This window comes from Athene cunicularia (assembly GCF_003259725.1).
Source record: "Athene cunicularia isolate RWA chromosome 15 unlocalized genomic scaffold, athCun1 chr15_part1, whole genome shotgun sequence".
Taxonomy (NCBI): domain Eukaryota; kingdom Metazoa; phylum Chordata; class Aves; order Strigiformes; family Strigidae; genus Athene; species Athene cunicularia.
Window position 1 is genome coordinate 11831616 of NW_020799121.1, and position 21293 is coordinate 11852908.

Consider the following 21293-nt stretch of genomic DNA (forward strand, 5'->3'; position numbering starts at 1 on the left):
GGGGCCCGCCGCGAGGGGCGGGGTGATGGTGGTGCGGAGCGGGGTGTGCTGGAGCCGGGGTGCAGCCAGGCCTGGGGCACGGCCGGGGTTTCCCTGTAGAGCAAGAGACCCCCGAGCGCCGAGACGTCTTGGGGGTCAGGGCTGCAGCGCTGAGCAGGCCCCGAGCCCTGGCGTGGGCAAATCTGGGTCTGGGGAACCCCACCCTTGGTTTCAGCAGGCGTGCATGGGCTGAACGGGCTCATCCCTGCTTAGCAAGGGCTTGTTGCGTAGCTGGAGTTGGCTGGGGGACGGTGCTGGTGGTGCTGGGCTGCGCAGCTGGGAAGGGCCGAGCGCTGCCCCGAGCACCGGCCCTTCCTCCTTCCCCCCCTTGCCCTGCAGCGCTGGTTGTTTCTTTCATAAATAGGTGTGCGGGCCGCCAGGCTCAGAGGTACTCTGGTGAGATGCTGCCCAGACTGGAGATGGGACAGCTGGTGCACAGGAGTGCTCTGAAGGAGCCTCGTGCATGGAGCAACCTCCCAAGTCGTTATATCTCTCCCTAGACCGAAAACCTAAAGAATTGCTTCTCTGAAGACCTGTTTTATCCACAAGAGAGGTCCTGAGGCGGAAGGGAGCTGCGGATGGAGTTGCTGGACTGTCCAGTAAATGCTGCACAATCTTGGGAACCAGCGCTCCTGTTCTCATTGTTGAAACACCAGTTATTATGCTGTAATGAGCCAATTGGTTCGTTCCCATATTCAGCCAAACTTTTTTCTCCCTGATCAAAGGAGATGTGCCTCCTGCCTGGGCATTTCTCCAAGCTTGCACCTACCCAGGTCAGCATCTGGAAATGATGGATTGACATCTTCTGATGGAAGAGGTCAATAAACACCCCATAGCCAGTGGTTGTGGTTGCAAGTGCTGCAAGGTCTCTGCCAAAAATGAACTTCTCTTTAAACATATCCTCTGGAAGCGCTGCTGGCTGGGCAGCGCTTGCTGGCTCTTGGACAGACAGTCCCGTGGCTGAAGCAGTAAAAGTCAATCCTTGTCCAGTTTCATGGACACCAGGAGCTGGTACCTGCAGATAAAAGGTTGAATGGCCCCTGCAGAACAGGAAAGACATTTTTGGTGCCAAGAGCTTTCTGCCCTCTCTTTAGCTTATCCTGATTCTTACTACCCGATTAGCTAAATCCTCGTAATTCACAATGAGCATGGAAGATGAGGAAAAGACCAACCCTTGTTTCTCCTCCCTTCATCTCAAGCCCTTTGTCTCTAGCATGACCCAGAATGGTCCTGAGCTCTTATGAGGCTTAATGTGAAATTGGAAAAAATAACTGAGTGATAATGGGTGGTGAGAAATACCCAGAGCTTTACTGAAACTACTGGGTTGGTCTTCAGAGTTGTGGGTGAGAGGAAGAGCTGGGCCTTGAAGGGCTGGTGACAGGGGTTGGGCAGGTAGAGGCTGGCTTGTCAGTGCTGGCTTCCCAGGATCTGCATGGAAGGTCAGGATGGTGTATCCCAGTGGAGAAGCACTTAATTGTGGAAAAGGTTGTAGTTTGGGGGATATCTTTGAATAAAGGATAGGGGAACACACAGTAGAAATGGGGAACCAGCTCCTGCTGAGTTTGCAAAAACTGAATTGTGTTGGCAGTTGGGCTGCCGCCAGCATTGGCCCTGCGAAACCTGGAGACGTTGCTTTTGTGGAGTGACGTGGTCCCACCTAAGATAGCATCTTTGGTACAGTGAGGTTGCATCAACTCACCTGTTTGTCACTCAGCTTTTCTACTCCACCTGGGAATTCTTGTGCTGTCCTGCCTGAAATCTGGGAGAAGTCTGACAGTGCTGTCTTTGCTTTTAGCAGGATGATGAGGATGGTGGTGAGAGGATGTGGAGGATGAGGTCAGGCACTGGGGTTGATTTGCGCACAGCATGACTGCTCCTCTCAATCTGAAGAGGAAGCCTCAACTCTCAGTTTTACTGAGCAGTGTGGCTGAAGCCTCCCTCCTGGAGAAGCAGGATTTGGGCACTGTTGATGGAGCTGCTGCTCTTCTGGTCCTGTTTGGAAGAGACAGGCAGTAGCCAGTTCCTTTCAGTTCCTCAAGAACTGAATCAGCCTGGTCAGGAGGAGTCAAACACCTCAGTGACATTTTGTAACTCATCTAAGTGAAAAATATTCTATTTTTATTTCAGCCATATGACCATGTTTGTTTTGACCTACAAGTAGTTTAATTCTAAGGCTACCCTGTTAAGTAGATCTTGCTTAGCAACATCTGTAGAGTACCTAGAGCTGCTGTGTCCACATGGGACGGGGCTGAGAAACGTAGCAGGGAGCTGGGATGCAGCTCTGTCTGTGTACATATTATATAAATAAATGCATAAGCAATGAGGGATCCAGGGAGTACAAGACAGAATAAGCAAGTAAAGGAAAGCAGATTTTGCTGTTCATGCTCTATTGGACACTCAGGAGTAAGGATTATAAAGCAGGTTATGTAAAAACTTGTCCTATCACTGCTTCTTTGCCATGAAATCCCTGAGGCTGGCAGGTCGGAGGCTCTTGGCCAGCAGCACGCGGGCACTGATGTGGAGATGGGAAGGGTTTGCTAGGTGGGTTACACTGCACCGTGGAGATGTCTGCTCAGGGGTAGGGCTTGGAGGAGCTGGGCTTGAGTGAGGGGCTTGCAAAGCCTTGCTGCTTGTGGGTAGCACAGCCTCACCTAATGGCTAAAGAAAGATGGGGCATTGCGGGGAAGCCTCAGGCAGCTTTCCTTCTCAAACTCCTGTGGCAGCAAATATGTGCACGGTCAGATCGAGCTGCTCCAGGGCAGGAGAGCCATTGTGGAGCTGCCAAGCTGCAGTGGGATAATGCCCACGTGCCTTCACCAATTAGTGGATCAAACCCGCTTCCATAAGCTGGTTGGGTTACTTAACCATGGCAACGGCTTGTACTTGCAGGGGGAGCAAAGATTATAGAGGAACACACCCAGAATAAATGCTTAAGAAGGAACAGGCTCTTGTCCATCAGGCAGCCCCTAGGAGGCAGGGAGGCAGTGGAGACAGATGTGTCCAGATGTCAGCCCCTGGGCTGGCCAGCTGCTGAGGGCTTAAGTCATGTTTGGGCCCTTGCAGGCATTTCCCAGCAAACAGGACAGTGATACGGAAACTACGACTGTGCCTTGCCTTTGACCTGCCTTATGACAACTATGAGTTACTGCAGGATGGCAGTTGAGAGGTCACAAAGGTGTCCTGCACAGCACTGTGGGACACAGCTGGGTCACCATCCCAGTTCTCTGTGTGCTTTTTGGGAATCTAGTGGGCTCTCCCTGCTGGCACCCTTGCAGTTATGTGGGTGGATGTGCCACCTCTCCCAGCCCTTGCCTGCTTCTGGCTGTGTGGAGCTGCCAAACCTGGCAGGCAAGCAGAGGCCTGTGGGACAGGGTTGTTTCTGCCAGGCAAGTCAAACATGCAGAGCTGTGAATAATTCAGTGCTGGCTTGTCTAGCGCAGAGCGAGCCTCCAGCACATCAAAACAGTGCCGAAATCCTGTGGGTAGGATCTGGAAAGTTGAGCCTGAATAAATAAGCCTACAGACATCCTGTGGCACGAACTTGATGCTCCTGCATACGTAAGTGTTCCTGGTTTAGATCTGCCTTGGTTTCAGTCTGCATAACACGCCTGGATCCTCCAGAGAGCCTCTACTGGAACTGCTGCCTTTGGCTCAGCCTGATGTGGGGTTGAGGGTGGATGTGCTCAGCTGCAGGCACTGAGCCCAAGAGTTGTGTCTCCTTATCTTCTTTTGTTTTGCTTGCAGAATGTCAGGATTGACCCCAACAGCATCTCCTTCAGCATGTGGAAAGACATTCCTGTTCCTTTCTACATGGCAGTGCACTTCTTCGAAGTGCTGAACCCCAAGGACGTCCTCCAGGGAGCGAAGCCGGTGCTGAACCAGCGTGGACCTTATGTTTACAGGTCAGCTACCACTTGTAGTCCATCTAGGTGTGAGCCCGGCCACCATGCAGTCTGCCAGGCTCCTGGCTGACTCCTCTGGCAGGAGGACATGGCATTAGCACACTTGGTGCAAGTCCAGTGGCATAGGATTTTAAAGCAACTCAAATGTGCTCTAATTGCTCTGATCTTACTAAAGCCACAAGTAGGACCTCTGGTCACCGGGGTGGTAAGGCTGGTCTGTGCTTCACTGAGTTGTGGAGCTCAGACCCATGCTGGGACCTGTTGGGCAGCCAGACCTGGGTTGATACGGTCCAAATATCGTCATGAGGGGTGCTGGTGTGGTGGTGAGCAGCCCTCATCTTCAGAGTGGCCTTGTTTCATCACCACTGTGCATTTAAGAGCTGGAGACCTCTTATCTAACATGAGACCCAGAATCTGCCTAACAGGAATGCTCTGGTCTTGAGAACCAGTATAGAGCACTAAAACTTGGGCAGGTCCACCCAGGCAGGGCTGGGTCCATTTGTCATGGCTGAGGATGGTGGTTGAAGTGCCAATGCTTCTCTGAAGTGATGGTTGATGTTGAGTTGAGCATGTGAACTTACCCATAAATAGAGATATTAAACACATTAGTGTCTACACATGTAGGCAAAGTCACGTCAGAAGCCTAAGCAAGCTCATGTGGGGAGATTACTGGTTTAATCCAAAGCTGTTTGAGTAGTGCTCTGGGGAAACCTGGCAGAATGTATATGCCCTTGTTTCCCCTGTGCTAGGCAGGTCACACCATGAGACCATGTGGATCCTGTATGTTGTGATCACATCAGTCACTTGGCTTGGGGAAAAGGCTTCACTTACTGTAAAAAAGAATAAACAAAGGGGCAAAACTTAATACTGTCCTTGTGTTCCTGCTGAGCAAGATTAGTGCCCTTCCCTAATGTGGGACATAAAACAGAGGCTCCACAATAAAGGACTTTGTTTTTGCTGGTGGGTTGAGCTGCAGCTCCCCTGGGAGCTGTAACAGGCTCGTGATGTTGGGGGTAACCTTGTGCTGCTGTGGAGCGTTGCAGCCCCTTCTCGTCAGCTGGGAAGAAACACTCAGTGTTTGCAAACTGCTGCACAGTCCCATCTGTCAGGGGACTCTCAGGCTGCCCTCTCCTCCTGCCGGACCCTAACCCTGGTTGGCGTGTGAGGTTGACACTGCCTGTTTCCCAGCACGGTGCCTCCTCTGCTGTCCCATGGCTTCTTGCTGGGGCTTGGTCTCCTTCCTCTGCTCTTCAGAAGCAAGGCCAGGCCTGTGCAGCCCATCCCTGGGGGAAGGGTCCCATGATCTCTCCCATCTCTTTGCAGAGAGTTCAGATATAAGACAAATATCACATTCCATGACAATGACACTGTCTCCTTCCTGGAGTACCGGAAACTCTTCTTCCAGCCGGACTTGTCCAACGGCACTGAAGATGAGTACGTCGTTGTGCCAAACATTTTAATGATGGTAAGAACTTGCTTCATGGATGGGTACCAGCTTCTGAGCTTGTGGTGAGGGTGATGGAGCCCAATGCTGATTTAAAGCTTATGTTCTTATGGAGCTTAAGGCTTGTCAAGCCGTGAGGTGGGTTAAGCTTACAAAATAGCTTTCTGCTTTCTGGGTGTTGTCATGCGGGGCTGTTACACTTGCAGAAGCAGAGCGTGCAGAGGGGCTGGCAAAGCAACTGGGCTTGAGTCTGTGATCTTGTTTGAGCATCCTCTGGGAAATGAAGCCTGTGAGCCCTCAACTGCTTTCTTCCCAAACTGGGGATAAGCAGTGCACCTCAGTTTGTCCAAAGGATTTCTCCAGAGCTGTAGAGCTGAGCACTGAAGATGCATTGCTGCTTCTTTAGTAAAGATTGGGTTCTCGTCTCAGAGGCTTCTTTTCTTTCCCAGGGAGCAGCTGTAATGATGGAAAACCTGCCAAGCTTTGTGAAGTTTTTACTGAGTGGAGCCCTGGCTGGCCTGAAACAGGAGGCGTTCATGAACCGGACGGTGGGGGAGATCATGTGGGGGTATGAAGACCCTCTTATAGACACAATAAATATGATTGTTCCTGGTCTAATCCCTTTCAAGGGGAAATTTGGCTTATTTAAAGAGGTAAGTAAACTGTTGCTTGGGAACACTAAAATCACAGCTATATTGGCCTTGGGATTGAGTGCCTGGGCTATCCCCCTCACAAGCTGTTCGGAGCAGCCGTGTGTAGCTGGTGGTGGTTGTGTAAGGCTCCCTTAATTCTCCCCTCAGGCAGAAATGCATGTGTTGGAAGCTGTTGCTGGCAACTGAAATAAGTAAAAGTTTAGTAGCTTCCAGTGTGAAGCACCTCTAGAGCTGATGAAGCATGCAAAGTTATTAACATATTGCAGTCTTGTGGTGTATAATGGATTAAAAGTTAGTTTCTTCTCTCTACAGCTTAATAACTCCAATTCGGGACTGTTCACAGTGAACACAGGCATGAAGAACATCAGTAGAGTTCACATGGTGGATACATGGAATGGACTAAAGAAGGTAAGGGTCGGGCAGCAAACCTCCAGTGCAGGGGCAATGCCTGGTCTGAAACAAGATAAACTGAAAGCTCTCAGTGCTGTTGTATCTCAGGGTTGTAGGTTTGGGGGCAAGTTTCTACACGACTATGACTGTTGCAGCTATTGTTCTAGCCAGTTGCCAGAAGGCAGCCAGATGACAAGAGGCTTGTTGTGAAGCATTAAGTTCAGCTCATCATTGGTGTCACTTGGACTCCCTTGAAATGCTGTTGGAGCTGGTTGCTTCCAGTGGTTGAAATCCCAGGCTCCTGTGTTTAAGGTGTTACTTTAAATACCCTCCTTAAAGGGATGCTTATTTTTCCCTTGTGGAATTCCCCTCCTAACTAAAATCAAAACCTATAGATTGACCACTGTGGAAGCACTTGGGATAGGTGGATCTTGTCCTGTTTTTCCATTAATTGAGCAGACGTTTGTGAACGGGAAAGATCTTGGAAGCTCTTCAGTGTTGCTGTCTCAAGCTGCTGTGGAGGCAGTGTGGAGTGGTGGATGTCCCATCTGGCGGTGGAGGCCAGCTCTTCAGCTAGCTCATCGTTCTGAGCTCTTCTCTCTACATCTGGCTCGTAGGTGAACTACTGGCGGAGCAGCCAGTGCAACATGATCAATGGGACTGCGGGGGAGATGTGGCCACCGTTCATGTCCCCGACGTCGCTGGAGTTCTACAGCCCTGACGCATGCAGGTGAGGCCACAGCTACTGGCTTGTCCCCGTGCAGGTGGCAGGAGATGCAGCACTCATCCTGTGCACACAGAGTACCTGTGCAGTGATGCAGAAGGCTCAGGACTTGTTTTTGTACTTAAAATTCAGCTGCAGCTCTGATGCAGTACCTGAGCTTTGCAGAGAGTGTAGCTATCTAATTAGCAGCATCTTGTGGTACTCATAAATACCTTCCAGATCATTGGAGAAGTCTGACTTGCCCGTGTTGAATCAGTAGAAAATAACCAGTCTAGATAAGATGTGGGAGGCGAGAGGGAGAAGTAAGAGTTGTCATAAAGAAATGCAGCTCTAACTATTTGCGGAACTATTTCAGCTGACTAAATGCTTTCAGAAGTGATGGCGGGGGGGCTTGTGCCACCGTTTCCAGGCTGCTTTTTTTTTTTTTTTTTTTTTTCTTCTGCCTAGTTCACGCACTGCTGTGCATGTCTGTCCTGTGTCAGACACCCTGACCTTAGCTGATCACACAGGGGTTAAAGTACCCTGCAGAGCCTGCCCCTGTGGAAACTCCCTAAGGCTGGAAGGAGGGGAAGCCAGGAGGCAGGCATAGCACAAAACCCTATCTCCAGCCTGGGGAAGATAATGTTGATTCAGGCTTTGTAGATAGTGCTGCAAAACAAGCAAGTGCTGAATAGGGAACAATGACCTCTTCAGTGAACAAGTGAAGTCAGCTGAACCAAGTATTAGTGCAGGAATTCCTCTACACAAGGGACATCAGGAAATACCAAAATGACTGGGAGCCAAGAATTTAGGGAAGTTTACCAGTAATCAAAGTTTAAATACACATAACCTGTTTCGATAAATCTTCTAGGGAACAGAGCGTGTTTCCAGGCAAGGCATAAAGAGAAGTGGAGGAAACCAAGCTTGGTTTCTGGTTAGTGCAGGAGGTTCCCACCAAACAGTGCTGTGGGGGAAGTGGCTCTGTCTCTTCCCCAGGCAGTGCTGTCTCTCCTCCCCAAATCCCTGTCTCAGCCTCTCTGCTAGCAGTGCTGGCTAGGAGGGATTCACAAACATCAGCTGATAGACTAGGAGCATATCTGCCTTGCAGCTGGGCATGCAGGGCTTATCTCCTATGCTGTTTGCACATTAAGTGCAGCTGATGCTGAGATGCAACTACCTGGATGTTCTGGTGCAAGGTAGGCAAGGCTTTATCCTGCTGATGTGCTGCAGCAGCCTCTGCCTCCTTGTTGGAAGGTGAGTACAGCCGAGAGGCATGCATGTAACTGTTGAACATGCCCTGAATCCCCAGTCCTTGGGCCTGATGTCAGCTGTAGGAATGAGCATCTCCTTGGTCTGCCCCAGCTGTCTGCATCCCTGGAAGCCATGCTCAAGTGTGAAAGAGGCAAAATTCCCTCCTGGAAATTTGTATCTATCCTGGCCAGCCAGTAGCAGTAATGCAGCATAACATCACTAGCCTGTTGTATCAAAAAAAAAATAAAAAATCTCGCTGCATAATGTAGTAAAATTCTTCACTAACCTGCCAGCCTATATGCTGGAGCTGTGCCGCAGGAGAGTTTTAGCCAGGGTGCATCCCCTGTGATAGAGCACCTCAGAGCCAAGGCTTGCACAAAGAGGGTATTATCTCTTGGAGAGCAGCCCTGGGGATTACTACATGCCTTTAAACAAATCTCATCTGGATACTGCAAACAGACTTAAAAGCCTGTGGTTTCTCTCCATAACTAGTCCTGACCAACCCTTTATCTCTGCTTAAAGCATGGAAAGCAAATGCCTTAAATATTCATTCCCCATTTAAAGCACTGCTCAGTGTTTATCTTGATCTCAAAGTCTAAGTTACGTTGCAACCACATCTTATCCAGCGAAGATAAGAGTCTGGTTCTGGGCTGGGAACTTCTTGGCCAATCCTGATCCTTCTTCACTGGATCTTTCCAGGTCCATGACACTAGTGTACGAGCAGTCTGGGAAGTTTGAGGGTGTGCCCACCTACCGCTTTGTGGCACCGAAAACTCTCTTTGCCAATGGCACAGACTATCCACCCAATGAAGGCTTCTGCCCCTGCATGCAGTCTGGCATCCAGAACGTCAGCACCTGTAGGCTAAGTAAGTCCTTAGTAAGTAAGTCCCCAGGCTCTGCCTTTTGTATCAGTATTAATCAGTGGGGATGTGATGCCAGCTTGGCTGTCTGTGAAATTGGCTCTGCTATCTGCTGGAGTGCTAAAAGGTATCTGTGTGCACGGTGTTCTCGCACTCCCACAGACGTCTCAGCAAGGAGGGAAAGAGAAAATCCTTGTGCTCGAAGTCCACAGCCCTGCAGCAGCCTGGTGTTTGTGGGAATGCCCAGGGATACGGTGGGAGTGGTACATCCCCTGGGCTGGGGAGGGAGCAGGCAGGCCCTGTAACTGCCAAATGAAATGTTAATGTTGGGTGTTGAGTGCAGGTGATGCTGGAGTGAGAATTCAGACTTAGTGCCCTAACCCATGTCTGGGTACAGCGAGTCACTAGGGCATTGCATGATGTGTGGTGGGAGAGGGTGGCTTAAACTCTGGGTCTTAACCCTCCCAATGGAAGAAGCTGCAGGGAGGGACAGAGATTTCTGGTTGGGAAGAGAAAAGTATAAAGGTCTGTTCAGAACACATGCTGCAACAGTTTAAAAACCTCAACAAAAAGTCTCAGGTGGGTTTGAGCTTAAGGTGTCTTTGTTCTCATCCAGATGCACCAATATTCATCTCCCATCCTCACTTCTACAACGCTGACCCAGCCTTGGTGGACGCCGTCGAAGGCCTCCACCCCAGCAAGGACCAGCATGGGCTTTTCCTCGACGTGCACCCGGTGAGTGAGCCTGGGGGGGCCTCGCCTGGCCCTGGGGTCCGGCCTGGGCTGAGCGGGACCAGCTGCCTGGCCGCCTCGCTCTGCTCTCGTGGCATTTGTTTGGGCAGGTTCCATAGTGCAAAGACTGACGAGGACATGTGCAGATAAAAATATCAAAACCATAAACTAATTGAATAATGAGCCTGGCTTCAAGAGAATTGCAGAACTAATTATAAGCATAATTGTTTTGATAAGCACAGTCAAGTTTTTTTCCACTGACTCAGGTCTATAACACCAGGAGGTGTATCTAGCAGCAGCCCAGTTACGCCCCAAATCTGCAAACACATATTGCCATGAGAGCTGACTGGCAAAGTCTGAAGACCCCGCTGTAGCAGAAGCTGTCACCACCATTTTGGGGCTGACTTCTTCTAATCTCTCAACCTGCTCGTCTAACTGGCTGCTTTTGCTCTGGCCTGCTGCTGTGTTACACTTCTCACATATCTATGGCATAAGGGTGAAGTCACCATTCCAGTGGCAATGAGTTGGGGTGTCCTTGAGCTATCATTGTCCCAGCTGCTGATGGGGAGGGGACTGTGGGATCTTCCACCCATGGCCTGTGTTGCATGTGGTCAGATCTTCCAAACACTCAGTGATGTTTGCTCAAGCAAGAAACCAATCCCTCTCTAGGGGTAAGGTAAGCTGTGCTTCTTATCAAGGCATTGAGTTCTTACTGCTTTTCTTATCACAATTATGGAAATCTAATTAAGTTTATTACAGTATCAAACATCTACTGATAACAGTACAATTAACTGTATTCTTATCTAGCTGCAGCCTGCTGTGTACAGACAGGGTCATTCCAACAAAAACTTTCTGCCCTTAATGTATTGGAAAACTGCAGTGTCATCAGAAACCAACTTTATGGGTGTCAGCAAGACCAGCACTGAAGTGTGGTGTTTTCATGGCCTTAACCTGTTGCTGGACAGTGATGGCTGTTGCTCCTAGTTAGGACAAATGTTTTGTCCTTTGCTGTGTGCATGAGTCTTTGCGTTGATGTGCTTCCATCCTGCTCCTGGTAGGATGAATGATGGAAATCTGGAAATCTTTCCAGGCTTCAAAAACCACAGAAGTTGTTATTAGAACACCCTGCCTAGGGAGTCCCTTCCAGGGTGCATATGTTCCTTTGGTAATTTGAACTTGCTTATGTTCAGTCCCACAAGCCCTGGGTGACACAGCACCTCCCTGGTTCAAGCTGTCTGCCCACTGCATGTGTGCTGCCTTCTGCAGCAGCCACCTCTGTTCAGGGTGGCTTTGTGCCTTAGACCACCCCAAGGGCAGAGATCCCTTCTGCACGCTGCTGTGTGCCACAGTCTCAGTGACTGGTGAGTGTTCAAGTGAAGGGGACAGACTGCACCTTGCCCTGGGGATGGTGGACTCCTCAGATGGTGACTGCTCATCCCCAGAGCCTGGCTGACTGATGTGTCTGCTTTGGTGGAAACCCCAGCCACGCTCCTGGTCTTGCGTGTGGTGACTGTGGTGAACTCTGGATGATCCTGTCCGTTGCTCTGGAAGGGGGCACCCCGAGCAGCTGTGATGGAAAGCAAAGGCTGGCTCTTCTGCAAAGCTCTCCAGACAAATGTTGGCTTTACTGATGAACTGGTTGATCTCTTCCTGTGCAGATGACGGGCATCCCCATGAATTGCTCCATCAAGCTCCAGCTGAACCTGTACATAAAGCAGGTGTCTGGTATAATGTAAGTAGTCACCTTTTACCAATGTCCATCTCCCTCCCTTGAGCAGGGAGTGCTGCTGATGCTGGGCCCACTACAGTTTACTCTCCCCAGAGATGAAGTAGCTTTAACAGTCCCAGTTGGCATGGTTGCAGAAGCCAGCTGGCTCATGTGGTGAAATATCAGCTATTCCAGTGACCTCAAACTGCCAGCCTTTAGCGGTGCAGCCTGTGGCTGCCTGTTTGCTGGGCTCCTGCAGCATTCCTGCACCTGCCTGGGGAGCTGATGATCGGACTGCTGCTCCTGGTGAGGTGCAGGAGCGTGCTGCTGCTCAGAAGGTGTGACATCCAACACGGACAGGCAAAACACCCTCTGCCTACAGGGTTTGCAGTTGAAGCCTCTGTCCTAAAAGACACTTTTAGCTCTGTGAAAACAAACAGAGGGTCTCTGCCCCAAAGTTGTATCATGCTAGATGTTAAATACCTACAAGGGTGGGAGCATGCTCTTGCTGCTTTGACCGGCTCTAGTTCACACACCAGCAAACAGCCCTGATGCTGTGAACTTGGCTGCACCACCCTCTGGTACCATGCAGGTGACTGAGATGTCTTGCTGCATGAAGTTTAGCATTCCAGTTCACTGAGTTCATGTCCCCGGAGCCCAGATTTGGGATGGCACGCACTGCTGTTGTCAGGCAGTTAAGCACAAATGGAAGTGTAAGCTCTGCTCTTGCATGAAAGGCCCAGGTTGGACCCGGTCCCTCAAGGGGAGAGCAGCTCACTGAAGCAGCAGAAATTGCTGCCTCCTTACACTGTTTTCCTGGCCACTATCAGTCTGTCAAACCCATCCCTTTAGGAAGAATTATGGCACTAACTGTGGTCTGATCAACCAGAAATCTAAGTGTGGGTTGTTTGGTTTTTTTTTTTTTCTTCCCTCCCCAGTCAAACAGGGAAGATAAAGCCAGTGGTCCTGCCGCTGCTGTGGTTTGCAGAGGTGAGCTGCCTTCCTCAACCTGATTCTGCAGAGCCTTTCCTGTGGGACGGGGGAACTGCCTCCCCATCACCCAGTGCTTGGGAAACTCCACTTGGGATAAATCTTTAAGCCAGACAGACTAATTAAGCACCAACAGAAGGCTTTGCAATACTTGGCTTGCCATTAATCCCTCTGAGCCGAACAAACCCTGCACTATACTTGGTAAACCTCTGGCTCTGTCCTAGCTGTGGGGTTAAATAGGGCCCAGAATGGAGCTGCCAGCATCCCCATGCTCATGTGGGCCAGGGAGTGCAGTCTCCAGCTGTGCGCATGGCCATCTGACTCCAACCATTTAGTGGAAGCTTCTAGCCTGACTGAATCTTGCTTACATTCCCTAATTGGTGGTGGGAGAGGGATTGTGCAGCTGGTCTGTCTCAGCTCTGGCTGGGAGAGAAATGCCACTGACGACTTTGCTTTTTTTGAGCAGAGCGGATCCATCGAAGGCTCAGTCCTAAAGCAGTTTTACACCAACCTGGTGCTGATCCCATCCCTGCTGGACTACCTGCAGTATATCTTCCTTGGGCTGAGTGTTCCACTCATTATCTCAGCAGCTGTGCTCATGGCAATGAGTCAGGTAAGACCTTGGAGATGTCTAATGGGAAATGCTGTTAGTCAAATCAGACTTAATCAGATGTCGATTGGGCTGACAGTCTTAACACTTCTGAGGAAACATTGGCTGATGCCATGAGCAATGTCCTAATGGTGCCAGGTGTGAGCACATGGCAGCAGGACTTCCTTGGCCATCTAGAAATTGGACTGAAAGCAGATAACATGAGAGCATTTCTTGCCTTCTCTGTGCACAACAGTGATGGAAGTGGGTTTCTGTAGGAGGAGGTGTTTCTAGGCTCATCCAGTTTATGAAAGAACAAGCCTAGCTCATCAACCCAGCTGTCATAGAAAGCAGCAGGTCTGTGCTGTTCCACAAATCTGTGCATCTCTGCAGGGTCCCAACAGATTTCTAATCTGAACAGAGCCTTCTCAAGGAGATAGAGCTATCTGAACACAGCTTGTTCACAAATGAAATGCAGTCACTGTGTTCTTGCAGAAGGGGCACAGACACTGTGGCTGCTTCTCAACGCAGACTGGACTCTGCTTTTCCCTGAAACTCACTTGGTTTCTCTGTGAACTACTCCAAAGAGCTCTGGAAGTTAAACCCTCAGGGCCCTTATGGATTTGGTCTTACTGAGAAGTGAAGACCTTTGAAGCCAGCAGGGAGCTGGCAGCTGGGCAGAAGTTGGCCCAGGATGGGGCAGGCAGTGAGGGTGCCTGGCTAGCACACGGGTTTGAGCTGTAAGGACAGAACATAAACCAGCTAAACCACTTGATGGAGATCTATGCCTCCAGCCCCAAAACATTCATCTGATAACACTAAGCTCTCTAAAGGCTTTAGCTCTTGAAGTAGAGATCTAGCTTCCTACCCTAACCTATATCAAAGCAAGCTTATTTAGTTTTGCACTACAGTCAAACGGATTGAGCTGGCTCTAAAGCTACAGAAGTGAAGAAGCTACTTGTGGGGATAAAAAGGCAACGCTTAGGATGAGAGTGAGCTAAGGGGAGAGCACATGTGAGGGGCTGCTTTTGCTCAACCTCATGTAACTGCCCTTACTGAAACAGTAATGCAAACCCACTTTAAATAGTGCCAAAGTTCTGAGTATCACATAATTGGATTTTAACCAAGCCTAGAACTGCTTAATTGACTTAAACACATGATCCCAAATCCCCTTGTTCCTCCACGCACTTCCCTGCAGGGTGGGAGCAAATGCTAGGGCTGAGGCCTCAGCATTAAACCCTTACCGTGCTCCCGAGATGGCTGCTGAACCTCTCTGCTTCAGCAAACGCAAACGGTTGCTGGCAAACAGACTTTCCTCTGCTGCACAGCACCAGCGTATCTGAAAAAATGTCTGTATTTGCTGGGCAGCTATTTCTAAGACCTTATGTGGCCCCAGGTTGGCATTTCCTCACCCTGCTTTGTGTAAGTCTTAATTCCTGCTATCAGAGAGCCTTACCCATGCCAGAAAGGGTCAGGAAGAAAAGCTGGATTTAAAATTCACTCAAGTCAACTGAATATCTGCTGGTGAAATTTCCCAAACCCAGGCGTAAGCCAGCTGGTTTTGGGTGCTCGGTGAAAAGTGTCACGAAGTGCTAGAACCAAAAATCAACCGCAGGAAGTGCCTGACTACCTGCAAAGTGATTAAAAAGCCTCAATGACCTTATAAATCTCTAAGAAAGCTGTGCAACAACACATGAAAGTCTCTGCCTAATGAATAGATAAGAGCTGGAAGACAGCAATTTGCAGCCAAGGTGTGTTCCTTATTTGATTGAAGTGTTGCTGATCTGGCAATGATTGCTTAATCATGCACAGTCCTCCCTCTGGAAATCACGGCCGTGTCAGAGGGGGCATTGACCCCACCTTCACGTGTCTGCCAGCGTGGAGGTCTCCCTGAACCCAACTCCTTCCTGGAGGATCTTGTGTGCCTCTGGCTTCTGGAAGGAGCAGTGTGCTCTAAACCCAGTCTAGATAAGTGTGAAACACTTAAATCTTTGTCTAGCTTATAGTGGAGCCAGTTTGAAAAGCATCTGTTGGACCAGCAGTTCTACACAATGTGTAAATCCTGTACAGGCATAAAACATGCCCAGATGCAGCATTGTAGCTTTCCCCTCCTAACGTGGCCTGAAGCCTGTGTGGTGTTGCGTTTAAAAGGCAAACAGACCATTTTCAAACTGGCTTGACACTGACCAAAATCTAAAATAGGACTTAGTTTAACCTAAATTTTGAAATCTTCATTAATGAGTAGATTCTAGTTAAACAGTGATTTAAAATCTCCTCCTAAAATTGGAACCCTCGTGGAATTCGTGACCAAGTACAGCATAAACTAGCCTGATTGTCTTCTAGGAAAAATGCTCTTTATTTTGGAGTAGCAATAAAAAGAACTCAGACAGTAATAAGGCCAACCAGGCCACCTCTGCAGAAAAGCTGCCTCCGGTTAAGGGGACGGTGTTGCGGGAAGCCAGACTGTAGGTGGGTACCCAGTCAAGGTAACACACTTTTCTCTCATCCTGATTTGATTAAACTTTGCTTAAAACCAATCAAACAGAAATGTTTACTGTCCATGTCTACCAGACATGCCCTCTTGGCAAGCTTTGATGTAATAATGTCTCATGGCTTTATTCAGGGCAATTTAGATGTCTTAATACTCACACTTAACCAGGCTGCGAGCACATGCTCTTATTGTTTCTCCTGGTGTACCTGATCTGCAGCCCTAATAATATCAGCAGGGATCAGGGTGAAAAGTAGGATTGGTGTGAGGAAACACTTTTCTTGCCTGTTTTGCGCCCTTCAAGTGTTTGAGATTCAGAGGTAAGTTGTTGGGGTTTTTTTAACAGGTAAAAACTCATGAGGGTAACAGAGGTATTCAACCGGTGGGCATCACTCCCCTCCTGCATGCTTGAAAAAGCTTTCAAGAGGGAATTTCTGATGTATAAAATATCTGGATTTGTATTACAGGATCACAAAATCACTGAATCGTTGAGGTTGGAAGGGATCTGTGGAGGTCATCTAGTCCATCCCCCCTGCTCAAGCAGGGTCACCTAGAGCCTGTTGCCCAGGACCATCTGCAGATGTCTCTAATCTCCAAGGATGGAGATTCCCCAACCTCTCTGGGCAACTTGTTCCAGTTTTGACAGTTTTCACATATTCTTAACCAAAAAAATGTGTTGCCTAATGTTCAGATGGAACCTCCTGTGTTTAAGTTTGTGCCTCTTGGCTCTTGTCCTGTCCCCTGGACACCACTGAGAAGAGCCTGGTTCTGTGTTTACACCCTCCCTTCAGATACTTGTATACATTGTTAAGATCCCCCTGAGCCTTCTCCAGGCTAAACAGTCCCAACTTTCTTGGCTGTTGCTTGTATAAGAGATGTTCCAGTCTCTTCATCGTTTTAGTGGCCCTTTGCTCCATTCTTTCCATAACTCCATCTCTCATGTCCTGGGGACACCTAGAACTGTACAGAGTATTCCATGTGTGGCCTCACCAGCAATGAGCAGAGGGGAAGGATCACCTCTCTTGACCTGCTGGCAACAGGTCCCAGCGCAGCCCAGGATGCAGTTAGCTGCCTTTGCTACACGAGCACACCGCTCATGTTCAACTTGGTGTCCACCAGGAGCCTTGGGTCCTTTCGTGCCCAGCACGTGCTGCTGCATGAGGTTGTTCTTCCCCAGGTGCAAGACTGCACACCTTCTTGTTGAACCTCATGAAGTTCCTGCCAGCCCCTTTCTCCAGCCTGTTGAGGTTCCTCTGGAGGGCAGCATGACCCTCTTGTATCAGCCACTCCTCCCAGTTTTGTGTCATCAGCAAACCTGCAGATCATTAATAAAGATGTTGTACAGGGTTGGACCCAGTATTGACCCCTGGTGTACACTGCTAGTTACTGGCCTCTAACTAGACTTCATGCTGCTTCTCATGACCTGCTGGGGCCTGGCTATTCAGCCTGTTTCAGTCTACCTCACTGTCTGCTTATCCAGCCTATACTTCATAGCTTCTCTACAAGATTCTTACAGGAGACAGTGTTGAAAGCCTTACTGAAGCCAGGTAGACAGTACCTACTGTTCTCCCCTCATCCCTGAAGCCATTCATTTCATCAGAGAAGTTTATTAGGTTGGTCAAGCATGATGAAGCCATGCTGGCTACTCCTGATGACTTTTCCTGTCTTTCATGTGCTTGGAAATGGTTCTTAGGATGAGCTGCTCTATGACCTTCCTAGAAATTGAAGGGAGTCTGACAGGTCTGTAGTTCTCCAGGTCTTCCTTCTTGAACTTCTTCAAGATAGGAGTGACGCTTGCTTTCCTCCAGTCTTTGGGCACCTCTCTGAATTTCCAGAATTGTTCTAAGATTATGGGGAGTGGCCTAGCTGCGATATTAGCAGCTCCCTCAGCACTCATGGGTGCATCCTATCGGGGTCTATGGATTTATGTGTGTCTAGGTTGCTGAAGTATTCTATGACCTCTCCTCTTCCACTAAGGGTATGTCTTCCTTGCTCCAGACTTTCTCCTGGTCTCTGGGGTCCTCTGCCTCATTCAGCAACGGGCTCTCGTGTTCCCCAGTCTTCCTTTAGTCACCTGTGCACTTATGGAAGCCCTTCTTCTTATCTCTGACATCCCTGGTCAGATTTAATTCCTGTTGGGCTTTGGCTTTCCTAACTTAACCCTGCATGCTGGGAGAGTGCCCATCTATTCCTGACAGCTTACCTGTCCCTGCCTCCACCTTCCGTATGCTGCTTTCTTCCATTTGAGTTTGGCCAGGAACTCCTTGTTCATTCATGTAGGCCTGCTGGCATTCTTGCCTGACTTGGGATGCTTGTTGGGATGGACCATTCTTGAGCTTGGTGGAGGTAATCCTTGAATTTCAACCAGCTTTTTTGCCCTGACTATCTCCCCCCACCTGAGCTCTGTAGTCACTTTTGATACTTTCTAGGTAGCCCTGGTGATATCATTGGTGCCCACACAGAAGAAGTAATGGGTAATAGTCAAAGGGTTGGATAAGGCTTACAGTCCCTCCACAACACCCTGAATCCAGCTCCCCAGCAAGCAGCAGATATCTCTAGATGACCAGTCAGGTGGGCAGATGGGTGCTTCTGTCCCCAGCAGCAGGGAGTGACCCTCTACTGTCACTTGCTGCTTCCTCCTGGGGGGTCTTGCATGATTTAGTCAGGGGACCCACGTGATCTGCTTGAAAGCATATCTGGCTCCTCTTCAACTTTGAGGTTGGTGAACGTGTTTTGTAGTTGTAAGCCTTTAGGTGGAGCAGGAGCCTTCCTCTCAGTGCCAGAAGGCACCAGCTTCCATCCTTCACCTTCCCCAGAGGCTGCACTTACATTTTGTTAGGGATGGGTGCTGTCTGTATCTCTACTGCAGCTGGGATCTAGGGGTCTTCAAGCTGTTGTGTCTCTGAGGAGACCCTGCCCATCTCCCTTTCATCTTCCCTGATGCTGTGCAGCATGCTGACTCTGTCCCGTAGCTCCTCCATTTGGTGACACAGCTCTTCAGGCTGGGCGTACACAGGGGTGTTACCAGTGTATTGGTGGGCAGGGATGGAAATAACTTCATTTCGTTAGGGGAGGAGATGCAAAAATCTTCAATTTAAGAAGCTTTCAGAAAAGGTTTCTTGGCCAGATGAAAGTCCAAGAGGCTTGGGGATTGCGCATCCCAAGCGGGGCTGTGGTGACCCCTGTGTAGGGTGTGAGCACAGTGGCACCGCCGAGTGCGCGGCTGTAACCGCTCTCCTCCCCTCTCCTCTTCAGAGAGCCGGTGCCAAGAAGAGCCCGTGCCACCCCACCACGCAGAGCAAACCGCCCCCCTCCTCCGAGACAACGCCGCTCCTACACGACGCCGACACGCTGAGCCAGGACGACGCCGAAGCCTGAGCCGCCAGCCCCCGCACGCTGCCCACCGGGACACGTCCGTGCTGGGGGCGAGACCTGCTTTGGATCCCCGGAGGTCTCTGGAAGGTGAAGTCGTCCTGAGCAACTCAGCGGAGACCCCGTGCACCCTGGCAAAGGCACGGGACAGTACTGCTGCACCAGCTCTCCCGCGCTGGGGCACGGGAGACCTCATCCAGACACCCAAACCACAGCGTTGTTCCCAGGGGGGCGGCCTTTGCCACAGCCCCTCTCTCCCTGTGAGCCAGCAGCAATGAAGATGATCACTGGTTGAGCCGTGAAGTTATTTTGCAATTTAAGACTGCCTATTGCTAGGAATAAAAGGCACTTTAACAGGAGCCTTTAAAATAAATGAGGTTTGTATACGTAGCACTGATGGGATTTAGTGATCTTTTTAAAAGCCGCTGTTCATCTCACGCGAATGGGGCTTGCTATCCTGAAGCCACTTATGGTTTTATTGCCACTTGATGTGACTGGACTACACCACAAATCAATTCTGGGTGCTGTCACATCAGTGATGTCTCTTCCCAGAGTACCTGGGGCCTGCCCAGGGTTGCTCCAGCCTTTGCACATGTTGGAGAGTACAGTGGTGACACTTAAAGCCCCGATTCTGTGCCGTGACCTTGCGCTCCAGTGATTCTAGCCCACAACCCTTTTACTTAGCCTCTCCTTGCTTTACGTGACCGCGCGAGATGAGCCTTGCCAGAAAACTCAGTGGTACATCTGACCTGGCGCTCAGCTCCTGCTGCCTGCTCAGCTGCCCAGGCTCAGCTCTTCTGCCCGTGCACTGTCCGAGCTGCGAGGCCATCGTGTCGCTCTGCTCGTGCTGCCTGCAGGTGGAAAGGGAGTAGGCAGAAACTTGACCCAGTCCTTGAGCCTTAACAAAGATACTCGTGCTTTTGAGATGGAGGAAGCTATGTGCAATCGTGAAAATAACAATGGCCTTAGTAGGTTTTGATTAAAATATTGCAGATTTCTGAAATGATGTCTTGGGGGATCTGGGACTGGGTGTCAACTAGGGCTGGGTTGGCTGAGGTCACTCTTTAGTGGGAAAGAAGCTCAAGGCCCAGGGATAATCTTGGGTAACTACCAATCACTAGTTGGCTACTACACCTCCCTTCCCTGCTTCCAACCAGGAACTGGGCTAGCCCTTGGGAAAACCAAAGGGGCCCGTGCTGGTGCCTCTGGCAAGGACAAAACAGAGTGGGGGGAGTCTCTGGTTTCTCTTGGACCACGGGACTTGTTGCACTTGTGTGTGACATGGATTCTGTGGTGGTCTAGAAACTGTTGCACTGGTCTAGGACAGTCCTGTGATCTCCTAGTAGGGTAAGAGGGTGTTAAGTTCCTCTTACACCTCCGTCCTTGCTAGGCTGGAAGAGCACAGGAGCTAAAACCAAGACCAGCAGTTTCTATGCTGGTGCATTCCTTACTGGCCATGTCCCCGGTCCTGCAGCTGGGCTCAGGGTGGTTCACCGTGTTGTGATACAGCCCAGGTCATGAAGGGGACGGGTAGCAGCTACCCAGAACTTGGCCCATAGGCTGAACTTGCCTAGATGCCCAAAGCGTGTCTCACAGGCAGGATGGGACTAGCCAAGCCCCTTCTTGTGGCCAGAACTGCTGGATTATTACTGTGGCATGAGTCCTCACTGCGGGTGATGCTCAAAGTACAGCTGTAAACTCTCTCTGGCCTTGAATCCCAAGGTAGCCACCTGCACACAGTGGCTCACAGCCCCCAGCCTCAGCCAGTGACAAGTGTCACGGGAACAGGGCAGGGGCACGGCCCCAGCCAGGGCGCTGTGGGACGCTTCCACTCTCACCAGTACGACCCAGCGGCATTCGGCAAAGCTTAACTAGATCAAAGATAACCACCCTTGGGCTCGCCTGCTTGAGGCTTGAATGACGTACTGGTACTGATTGCTGTTGTACAGGTGGAAACAAATAAAATACTGGAATATTGGTCTTAGCGCAAGCTGGTTTTTTTTTTTTCTTTTGGGGTGTGTGTGCAGAAAAATATACAGCGAGGGCTCTTGCTTTTAATACAGAGGTGCCCGTTGCTGTAAGGCTTTGCCCTGGGGGTACCCCGGGGGAACTGGGGGGGCTGCGGCGCTGCGGCGCGGCCGCCGGGAGGAGCTGTGGGGCCGCGGAGGCGCC

The 21293-nt window shown here is 50.1% G+C and overlaps 1 protein-coding gene across 1 annotated transcript in view; it reads left to right on the forward strand.

Annotated features, from left to right (window-relative positions):
• Window positions 1–21098, forward strand: part of SCARB1 (scavenger receptor class B member 1) — a 24377-nt gene extending 3279 nt beyond the window's left edge. The window contains exons 3-13 of the mRNA XM_026859964.1: window positions 3784–3941; window positions 5265–5406; window positions 5835–6038; window positions 6351–6446; window positions 7046–7158; window positions 9082–9248; window positions 9859–9977; window positions 11633–11706; window positions 12621–12672; window positions 13139–13285; window positions 19005–21098. Of these exons, the coding sequence (XP_026715765.1) occupies window positions 3784–3941; window positions 5265–5406; window positions 5835–6038; window positions 6351–6446; window positions 7046–7158; window positions 9082–9248; window positions 9859–9977; window positions 11633–11706; window positions 12621–12672; window positions 13139–13285; window positions 19005–19127 (1395 nt within the window). The 3' untranslated portion in view covers window positions 19128–21098. The remainder of the gene's footprint in view (window positions 1–3783; window positions 3942–5264; window positions 5407–5834; window positions 6039–6350; window positions 6447–7045; window positions 7159–9081; window positions 9249–9858; window positions 9978–11632; window positions 11707–12620; window positions 12673–13138; window positions 13286–19004) is intronic.
• Window positions 21099–21293: the final 195 nt, after the last annotated feature.